General features: G+C 36.9%; 1 protein-coding gene across 2 annotated transcripts; it reads right to left on the reverse strand.

Annotated features, from left to right (window-relative positions):
* Positions 1-782: 782 nt before the first annotated feature.
* Positions 783-6,286, reverse strand: LOC137181021 (erythroid membrane-associated protein-like). 2 transcript variants are annotated; one of them, XM_067586347.1, is made up of 6 exons: positions 6,205-6,286; positions 5,712-5,836; positions 4,525-4,839; positions 4,322-4,402; positions 3,673-3,768; positions 783-2,998 (listed from the first exon to the last, which is right to left on the reverse strand). In XM_067586347.1, exons 2-6 carry the CDS (start codon positions 5,809-5,811, stop codon positions 2,838-2,840), a joined length of 753 nt encoding a protein of 250 aa, XP_067442448.1. In that variant the 5' UTR covers positions 5,812-5,836; positions 6,205-6,286; the 3' UTR covers positions 783-2,837. The 2 variants fall into 2 exon arrangements, with proteins under 2 accessions (XP_067442448.1, XP_067442447.1); XM_067586346.1 differs by having other exon boundaries at positions 4,525-4,851.
* Positions 6,287-10,850: the final 4,564 nt, after the last annotated feature.

The following is a 10,850-nucleotide window of genomic DNA, read 5'->3' on the forward strand; positions in this document are numbered from 1 at the left end:
ACTATATATAAATTTATTTTGTTCTGCGTCATTATTCTATGATGACACATTTATTTTCCCTTTAATTTGGCACACTTAAATGGAAAAGCTTATCACAGCAGAACTGTGAGGCCAGAATGCACGTATTAGGGCTTAATTTGACAGGACATCAGTTCAACATGTCTCAAGAAAGTATTTTTGGTCCCCGTCTATAATGAGTCATATTTGAATAACAATGACTAGGACATGGCTTTATGCCAGAACTATCCAAATCACCACATACCTTCACATGTGCACACCTGTTATAAAGTCCAGACCTCTAGGCCTAATCTTATGGGAGCTAGGGAGTTTTCACCACAAACCTTACCAAAATGTCTCCAACTTTCTCCAGCTTGTACTCATTACTGTATGATGGTAAGCCTCTTACAACTGGCTTTAACATAACCAGCTTTAAAAATTTTTTTTCAATTGCTTAGAAAAGTATGTGCAAAAACTGGATCGCTGAAAACTGCGAAGGAAGGATACGTGGACATTTCCCTATTGGATAATTGCAGACGCTTCTCTAATCTTCCCTTTATTGAAAAACTACTGAGAAAATTGTTTTGGATTCAACTCAGCTTTTTTTTTTTTTTTTTTTTTTTTTAAATTGTAAATGCCCTTCTAGAAAGATTTCAGTCTGGCTTCAGATCACACCACAGTACTTCATCTAAATCGGGTCAGGTCTCCTTTTACTGCCGTGGGCCTGTAGGTCAATATGTCCGATACCAGAGTGTACGCGGTATCAGCTCTGATCATGTGGTACGTGATGACACATCTATTTTCCCTCTAATTTGTCACCCGTCTGTACAAACACATGCACACACACACAGAGAAATCTCAGGTCAGCAGGCAGTAACATTAAGTTCTTTAACCTCTTAACATCCACCATTTTTTGGGAATTTTTGCCTATTTGCCACACCCAAATGGAAAAGCTTATAATAGCAGAACTATGAGGCCAGAATGTATGTATTAGGGCAGGGGTTCTCAACTGGTGGTTCTCAACCACATTTTCCCATGGTCATTAAGTCACGACCCACTTTTATAGAATACAAAACAAAAAAAATTTATTTTGTTTTTGAAACAACCTTCAAAAAACACATTTAAACATACATATGCATGCAAAGCGAATGCATAGCAATTTTTTAAGAAACTCAGCAGGAACATGACAACTACATGTATAAAAGTTACTGCAATAAAATTAAATATCAAAACAGCACAAAATAAATAAGGCCACAAAATTAGATATTTTACTTCTCTGCATATCTCTGCATTCAGAGTACATTAGTAAGAGGCTGAGGAGGACCATGCCAACTGCATGTATAAAAGTGATACGGTGAGCTATGTGGTAAGACGCCCGGAGTGTTTGTTCTTGTTTGGAGCAAGATGCTGTCAGACACTTCTGTGATACCTTCAGTTCATGAAGTCGTCTTTGAAAAAACTCCACCGGCTTGTCTTTACATGCGGGATGTTTCGTTTGTAAATGTCGCATTAGTTTGGATGGTTTCATGCTCTCATGTGCCAGCACTTCATTACAAATAACACACTCTGGTTTCTCTCCGTGTTTGTCCTCAATGAACGAAAATCCACATTTCAAATACTCCGGGTTATATTTGCGTTTCGCCATCATCACAAATTTAAAGAGAAGGGTTACCGGCAAACGAATGGTGGTTACCATGGCAACGAGAATGCTGCACGCATTTTTTAAATTTATTTATTTTTTACAAGCTGTCCGTGACCCGCCCAGAAAGTGTCCGCGACCCACTTTTGGGTCGCGACCCACCAGTTGAGAATCGCTGTATTAGGGCTTAATTTGAAAGGTAACATCTTCTAGTTTTTGGAAATGTGTTTGTTTAGCATGTGTCTAAAACAACCAAAACTACATCAGTTCAAATATGTCTCAAGAAAGTGTTTTTGGTCCCCGTCTATAATGAGTCACAAACCTTACCAAAATGTCTCCAACTTTCTCCAGCTTGTACTCATTAGTGTATGATGGTAAGCCTCTTACAACTGGCTTTAACATAACCAGCTTTAAAAAATTTTTTCAATTGCTTAGAAAAGTATGTGCAAAAACTGGATCGCTGAAAACTGCGAAGGAATGCAACCTGGATATTTCCCTATTGGATAATTGCAGACGCTTCTCTAATCTTCCCTTTATTGAAAAACTACTGAGAAAATTGTTTTGGATTCAACTCAGCTTTTTTTTTAAAAAATTGTAAATGCCCTTCTGGAAAGATTTCAGTCTGGCTTCAGATCACACCACAGTACTTCATCTAAATCGGGTCAGGTCTCCTTTTACTGCCGTGGGCCTGTAGGTCAATATTTACCAGAGTGTACGCGGTATCAGCTCTGATCATGTGGTACGTCACAATCACCGCAGGAGAAGATGGTGTGTTGTAAGGCCAGATCGACTGTCAGTGTTTCTCCTACATTCATTCAGCAAAATTAATGAGTGCCGCTGCTAAAATTTTAAAATTCATTAATATCAATGGGCTACTAATGATTTTCACTTGCACACTGTGTGAGAACAATAACACCCTACGGATTTTTTTAGTCATCCTCTCTCTCTCTTCGTTCTTCAAAGGACATCTACGTGAAAGGTACAAAAGTAGCGGAAGGAATAAGGCAGTGCATGTGTAGCATGCGAGCAGCAGAAACATGACGTGAACACGATAAACAAGCAAAGTGCATTACAGCAATCTGTACTGAGTGAGATGAATCCAAAAGCAAGTTTATCAAGATTCTTCCACTCATGGCCAGTGTATTTATGTAAACAGCTTCATTAGGCAGTGTTATTAATTAAATTAGAAAAGTGAAATAAGTCACTGCAAGTCTTGCTGGATGATTTTCAGGTCATTGTCCACAGTGCTGTCCAGGTCTTTACCCTCTTCTACTGCTCTATTCATCAGGTTGTCCATTTGACCGTTGTTTGCCGGCATCTCTGCTTCCCCCTCCCTCCATCGTCTGAACCTCCTCCTCAGTTCTATGAGAGAACATGACAACCAGTTTGTGAACATGAGGTTTTACAGTCTGTGCATACTGCTGAGCAAGTAAGTGTTAGGGATGATTATGGATACGGATATATTTCAGTTATTTATTTATCACAATATGGCAAAAGTTTGCAAAATAAACTGACGTTTAAGGCATGAACTGTGCTCCACTGTTCATTCCATGAGTTAGAAGTATAAAATAAGAACTTAATACTTGTTTTTCTAAATTATGGCTTGCTTGAAAGCTTTCACTAGGAAAAAAAATATCTGTGATAAGAACAATATGATAGCAAATGTTATGTACGTTAGTATATGATAACGGAATTATCAATCAGCTCTGGTGTTTAAAGCACAAATGTCTCAAAATATTACACTTTCACAGGAAATGAGGTCGACTCTGCGATCACTGGATAAGTGGGTTAGCCAGCTATCTTTGGGCTTAACTCAAGTTTCTGAGACTTGACTGCATCTTTTGGCTCAGTGAAGCCGATAGGAGAGCCAGACTAAAGGTACATCCTGATTCCCTTATTTGATCGTTCCTCGATCTCGATCGCTTGACCCAGAAGTCGTTCCAGTCTGCCACCATGAAAGTTGTCCCAAAACACTTATTTCTGCTCTTTAAATGTTGATATTAAAAAGCTGTGGGTAAGTTAGGCTTGTAACTTACCATTTCTATAGATCCAGCCTAGAGCTCCGATGAGACAGCAGATGACAATGACAGTGAAAATGGTGCCGGTAAGGATAGCTGCTGTGTTTTTACCATCTGAAAGGATATGAGAGAAGAAGTTTGTTTGAGAGGCAGCGCAAGCTCAATGAGATGCAGTTTTTCCCTTAAGGGAGGGACTTAAAAGAGAAAATTGAAAGCAGAAAGTAGCTCCAATTATAACTGATGACAGTAAAGTCTGTGGATCATTAGGGACACCATTTCTGCACACAGACATTGAGGTTGAATTTATTTAATCAATTTACACCTCTGTCGTATTTTGAAAACACTGGGCGAATTTACACAGAATGGATTGCAGCCGCTAAAAGCACCGTGAATTGCGCATCATTTGCAACCGTCTCAAAGTCTGATTCACAAAAGATTTTATATGATATGATGGCGCAAACATGCCCAGAAAGTTTTGCAGCTAAGTGCAATTTCTCCACATTTCAAAGCTATCTGTATGGTGAGATAATACTTAAGTATTTACAGTCAAGACATTCAGCTGCACATTTTCACATGAGACTCAATTTTTTTCTCCTGTTCTTACAGAGAAATAAAGATAAAGTGTGCTGAAGAAACTGCACTTTGAAAACATCTCAAAGTCATTTACCAGAATACGTCTCGGTCACATCTGGATGTCTGGTTGTCCTCAGGTCGTCATCTTGTGTTTGGTTGCTTTGCATTTTTTCTCCTGTTAAAAAATGAGATTAAATTGAGGAAAAGTACTCATAACCAAGACTTGTTTTTACAAATGATTTAAAACTCAGTTTGAAACAAAATTCTTACATAAACCAATAACTTCAGCTTGCTTACCAACTTTGAGGGTAATAAAACAATAGGTGTCTGTTTTTTTGACAAAGCACTTGAATGTTCCATTATCAGACAGCCGTACAGAAGAAAGTTGCAGTGTCACATTTCCTCGGCTCAAGCCTTCGTGGAAGAGGACTGTCCTGCCTTTGTACTCGTCCTTCTGGTCATTAAAGTAGTCTTGTCCATGTCTATACACATGGACGAAATTTGTGCGGCCATCTTTAGTCCACTCCACGAGTGAACGCTCCAAATTGACTTGAGGATCCTGTGGACACTGTAACAAGACGTTGTCGCCTTCTTCTGCTACTACTTCTACTTCTTTTAACGGAGCTGGAAAACAAACATTATAATTAGATATGCAACAATAACCAAGATTACTTTTGAATTAAGTGTTTTTAAATCCAACGTAACAACAATTCTTCAAATATACTTGTGGTGCGCCACCTAATTTCACAGCAACATAATACACTACATAGTGATTTTTAATTGAAACCTTCTTATCAGTTTTGTTTTATTTGTTTTTTGTTTGTTTTTTTTTTATTTCATGCAAAGTGGGGCAAATTGAGTCTGGAGGCTCAGCAGTGACAAAGAAATTTTTTTTTAACTTTAACAGAACATGTACATACAACATATTTACAACCAAAACAGATTTCTCCAGGGATATAGACAGCATATATATCAAAATATAGTTTTAATAAATAAAACAAACAAAATGTTAAACAAAAAATGTTTAACATATCTAAATGTGGCACCATATCCTGATAGTTCTTGCAAAGGTCTCTAACGTCCAAAGTTTGAGGTCAGTCCATTTCTTTTTATGTAAATTTTCCTATTAATAAAACCAAAGAATATCACGTCTTTGGGCCATCTCATTGCCTTCAAAACAAAGAAAATGTCCTCATCATTTGCTCAGTTTTCCTCCTTCTATGTCCATCTCAAAAGGACGGAAGAACAGATGGTAAATCTCACTCATGGTCTCGCAGCCTGACAGCTCATTAGTTAGGAGACATTAGTTCTTGGCGAAGCTCTACATGTGTTGGCACGTTAGCATAAACGTTTTAAAACCATGACATAAACTTGTTATCTAACAACATTATAGCAACGTTAAAGACCTGAAAACAGTGTCGATGCTGAAAGCTTCTTTAGGTATTAACTGAAAAAGCGACGTTAGTGGCGTTAGTTTAGCTTACCGGTTTCGATGAATGGTAAAATGCACAACAAGGCAACCAGAGTCGTCTTCATCATCACGGCAAAGCCCGGTTGTAAACTGCCGACAGTCATTGTGATCATCAACAAGCCGGGTCCCGTTATCTCTCTGTGAAGTCATATGAGTTAAAAGCTGCTTTGTATCTTTTACCTAAGTTACCTCATTGTTTCTGTATTTTGATGTCAAGGGATGAGCACCTCTCACTGTAAACTGCAGTAATTAACTTAAGACAAGTTTTCTAAACTACTGTGGAAAATAACATGCCACAAAAAAATGAGGAACTTCTTAACAACCCAGTATTCATCAATGGATGAATCTAAGTTGGGGGGGTAATGACACAGACACCCGCTACAGCCTCTTCAACAACATTAACTACAAGGTTTAGGCAAATTAAAGTTTTATATTTGTTAACTTGTAAACAACACATCTAAGATTTCACATTTAGTCTTGAAATGAACATATAACCACATGCTTACCTGTTTTTAGAAACTTTGAGGACAACCCAAACTTTAGGTGCTGTCCACTCGGCGATCTTCTCAAGTCCCGCCTACATGTTATTGCTCCCACATGTTATTGGCCCGATCTGCTGCCACTGCCTCTAAAATTTCGGCTTCTTATTGGCTGAGAGCAAAAGAGGGCCGTGTCACTGGTCACGTAATTTGGCGGAATTTTTTTCCTACAACTTCAAATCTAACTGATTGACAAAATTTACGTGAAATACAGTTTAACTTCGCTCTCAGCCTTTAAAATGACAATCTATCACTTACAGCGGTTCATATTACTGTCAATTAATAACATTACATTCAATTTATTGATGAGCGCATATCAATCTGAACCATACAGCCACGATCTGAACACACAAACATGATACATATATCTCAGAAGAGTCTTGTTATAAATAGATTTGAGTAATACTGCAGGACGTTTTAGAGTTTTACAAACTGCGGGAGGGAGTTTGACAGAGTGGAGGCGTGAGTGTAAAAAAACCCCAACAACAACATCACATCCTCCTTTGAGTCATAACTCAGTCAAATCTGAGCGTGACTCACACTTTCGAGGATGTCTCTGGTGTGCATTTCCAATAGACCTTCATAAATCCGCTTAGAAATCGTAAGAAAAGAAGAAGCTTCAGAATTTGCCTGGTAATTTTCACGTTTTTAAGTTTTCTTCAGTATAAAGTAAACCAGTGATAGTTGTCTGTACATACACGATTACACACATACAAACAGGAGCTGATAAAAACTGGCTCAAGTTATAGCACACAGCGAATTCAGAGCATGGATGTATAAAGAGAACTCTTTCTCTCCCATGATTCAGAGACGGTGTACATTTTGTTTAATCTGAGTGACCTGAGTTCAAAACTGAGAGCACGACTATCCGCCAAATTGGAGGAAGACAAAATAATGAAAGGAGTTACAAAATATATATATATACACACAGTTGCAAGAAAATGTATGTGAATCCCTTGGAATTACTTGGATTTCTGCATAAATTGTGCATAAAATGTGTTCTGATCTTCATCCAAGTCACAACAATAGACAATCACACTCTGCTTAAACTAATACTGCACAAAAAACTATATGTTTTCATTTTTTTATTGAACACAACATGTAAACATTCACAGTGCAGGGTGGAAAAAGTATGTGAACCTTTGGATTTAATAACTGGTTGACCCTCCTTTGGCAGCAATAACCTTAACCAAACGTTTCCTGTAGTTGCAGATCAGTTTAAGCAGAATGTGATTGTCTATTGTTGTGACTTGGATGAAGATCTGAACACATTTTATGTCCAATTTATGCAGAAATCCAAGTAATCCCAAAGGGTTCACATACTTTTTCTTGCAACTGTATATAGCTACTGATGAAGAATAAGAATAAGCATACCATTGTTTGTTATATCCTGATGCTATTGATCTAAAGTTTTTAATACACAAAATTGTTTAGCTAATGTTAATCAAGTAACGTCTGGGAACAACTGCCTACCCCCTCCTGTTTCAACCCCTTGAACCCCCCTGCCAATCAACAGTCTCCATATTGTTATTACATTATTAACATAATATTGTTGCATCAATGTATGCAGCATTTTAGTGTAGCTGGTCACAGAGCTAATTATATGTACTGTTGGGTAGTTTAAAGTCCCCCTCCACTCAAAAATATGTTTTTCTTCATGTTCCTACAGTTGGATGTTTGAGCTTCAGCGTGTAGAATGATGTATATTTCTCTGTGCTCAATTCATTTTTAGTCCTACGAGCATGATTTGTGACATCACAACTAGTTTGGAGTCAATTGTGGTCCAATATTCAACTTACACAAGTGTGATGTGGAAACTTGAAGCCTCCAGTGCACAAACACTGAGAATGGACTTGACAGTAGAGACATCTTGTGTCCAGCAGGAAAACTACATAATAAAATATGTTATTATTTTATAGATCCTGGATTTTTTTTAATGAGGGAGAAGGAGGAGATGCCGTTTTAATGATTTTACATGGTAATTATACTTTTTTTGTGGAAAAAAACATCAGCTTTTTGTAAGACATCAAAAGACAAAAAGGTTGGAAACCACTGGTTTCATCTTTAACAATCTGTTGTATATTAAAAGCTTGTTATATTATCCATTGTGTCAAATCTTCATCTGAAAATTAACTAAAGCTGTCAAATAAATGTAGTGTAGTAGAAAGTACAATATTTTCCTGTGTAGTGGAGTAGTGGAAGTATAAAGTAGCATCAAATGGAAATACTCAAGTAAAGTACAAGTACCTCAAAATTGTACTTAAGTAGCTTATAGTACTTGAGTAAATGTACTTAGTTACTTTCCACCACTGATCCTCACTCTACATTACTCTGGAAAAGTGTATTGTGTATTGTAAAGTAGCATCAAATGGAAATACTGAGAGATGATTGATGGGAGAGGAAAGAAGAAAAAACAAAGTTCTGATACATAAATCTGTTTTCAGTTTTTGGACTTTTTCTCTGATCTTTGATTTTATTTTTTTTAATAAAATGAAACCATGTTAGAAGTTTAGAGGGAAAAATCACTATTTGGTGGATCTGTTAACAACTCATAGACATCTGAAATGTGACCCTGATTACACACTGCTTTTTGTAAGACATCAAAAGACAAAAAGATTGGAAACTATCTTGATATTTAGTTAATCACTCGCGTGTTGACCACTAGGTGGCAGTAATGGTCTATAAGTCCAGTCTTGATTGTTAAGGTAATGCTGGCAACATAACGTCGTGTCTGAACTCTTTCCCTTGTTGCAAAATAAGAAATAAAACAGAAACCACTGGTTTTCATCTTTAACAGTGTCATCTTTTTAAAGCTTGTTATATTATCCATTGTGTCAAATCTTTATCTGAAAAGCAACTAAAGCTGTTGAATAAATGTAGTGGAGTAGAAAGTACAATATTTCTCTCTGAAATGTAGTGGAGTGGAAGTATAAAGTAGCATCAAATGGAAATACTCAAGTAAAGTATAAGTACCTCAAAATTGTACTTAGGTAGCTTACAGTACATGAGTAAATGTACTTAGTTACTTTCCACCACTGATCCTCACTCTACATTACTCTGGAAAAATGTATTCTTTGTATTCATTAAATATAACAGAAATCTTGTCATGTTATGTTTTTATTCCAATGTTAATTTTTATACAGTTTTAATTTTGAACATTGCCTTCAGAATAAAGTATATATGAGTAGTTTGTAAATCAGATTTCCCTTTGATTGTAGGGTATAAAAGGTACAGATGTGTCAAAAGCCATCATTATTACTGCTGTTATTGTGCAAGGTTTACAACTCAGCAAAATTAATTTTTGAGCCATGTGCAGAAATGTGTGTTAGCTGACCCATCAACAGGTCCCTGAGCCAAAACCCCCAAGTTCTTTTTTTGTCTGAGTTTTGTTTTATTGTAAAGAGGGAGATACAATAAAGATTTTGTAATTACTGTGTGTTAATTTAATTCTTAGTATGGATGAAAGGAATCTCTCAGTAATCTCAAGTTTTCACAGTAACAGCAGTGATGAGCTGTTCCTTTTAAACCCCCAGTTGTCAGTTGGCTTTGGTACAGTGTTTTTTTTTTTTATAAAAGCAGTAACATGACAGAAAGCTGGAGGTTGTCACACAGCCTCGGTTATAACACGACATTGAGAGGAATAAATAAATTAACTCAACACCATTTATTAAGAGTTTTTGTTTAGAAAATCTAATACTTCTGACTAAAAACGTTTGTCTGCTGTCAAACAGTTGATTTACAGGATGCATTAGATAAAGGTGGTTTATGTTTACGTTCAGTTTTCTCCCAAAAAACACATCGGCTGTGTCCGAAATCACTGCCTATTTACTATATAGTGCACTACATTTACCCTTCACCATTTTATTCGAGTGTCCGAATGCTGAGTGTGTAAATATATCCGCTATATAGCACCCTCAAAAATTCCACAATGAAACAAAAAAAAGCAGAAGTGTCCATTGCATGTACACTACTTTCTGCTAGTTATCCCACAATGCAATGCTCCACATTTTAAATATGTGAAAACGACCGTCACACGACTCTACAGCTGACTGTGACGACACACAATGACGACAATTAGTTAAGAGTCTGAAAACTTGATTTGCTGCTCACTATTGAGTGAACTATTTAGTATATTATGTGTAGTGAACAAGTGAATAACAGAGTGGTTTCAGACGCAGCCATCCTGTGCATCCTTGAGGCCGAACAAACATGAAATGCATTCCCCTCATGAAACATTTACAAAGATGTTTTTTTTTTTTTTTTTTTTAAATATTATGATACTTGTATTTTTTTATATCCATTAACATTAACATCTGCTGTCTTGGAGCGTTATTGCTACCAACTGTCCATCAGCGGAAAAGCATGTAGGAACTATAGGGATGTGTTGTGATTGTGCACAAGATCTAACAAAACAGGGACCTGCTCATAAAACCATAGCTCCATAGTTACCGCTCCGTCCTTCCTGAGTGACAAGGATAAAATCACAGCTTGGGAAACAAGTTAAAACCCTTTTTTTTTTATTATGCAATGGAAGAAATAAGTACACACACACACACACACACACACAAGATCTAACAAAACAGGGACCTACTCATAAAACCACAGTTCCAGTG

This window comes from Thunnus thynnus, chromosome 4, assembly GCF_963924715.1.
Source record: "Thunnus thynnus chromosome 4, fThuThy2.1, whole genome shotgun sequence".
NCBI lineage: Eukaryota > Metazoa > Chordata > Actinopteri > Scombriformes > Scombridae > Thunnus > Thunnus thynnus.

Excerpts from the sequence above, each read along its gene's own strand:
- LOC137181021 (XM_067586346.1), bottom strand. The coding sequence starts at position 5,811 with ATGATCACAATGACTGTCGGCAGTTTACAACCGGGCTTTGCCGTGATG. Across the intron at positions 4,403-4,524 it reads TTTTATTACCCTCAAAGTTG|GAGAAAAAATGCAAAGCAAC; the intron begins GTAAGCAAGCTG and ends ATTTTTTAACAG. Across the intron at positions 2,999-3,672 it reads AGGCTGGATCTATAGAAATG|AACTGAGGAGGAGGTTCAGA; the intron begins GTAAGTTACAAG and ends GTTCTCTCATAG.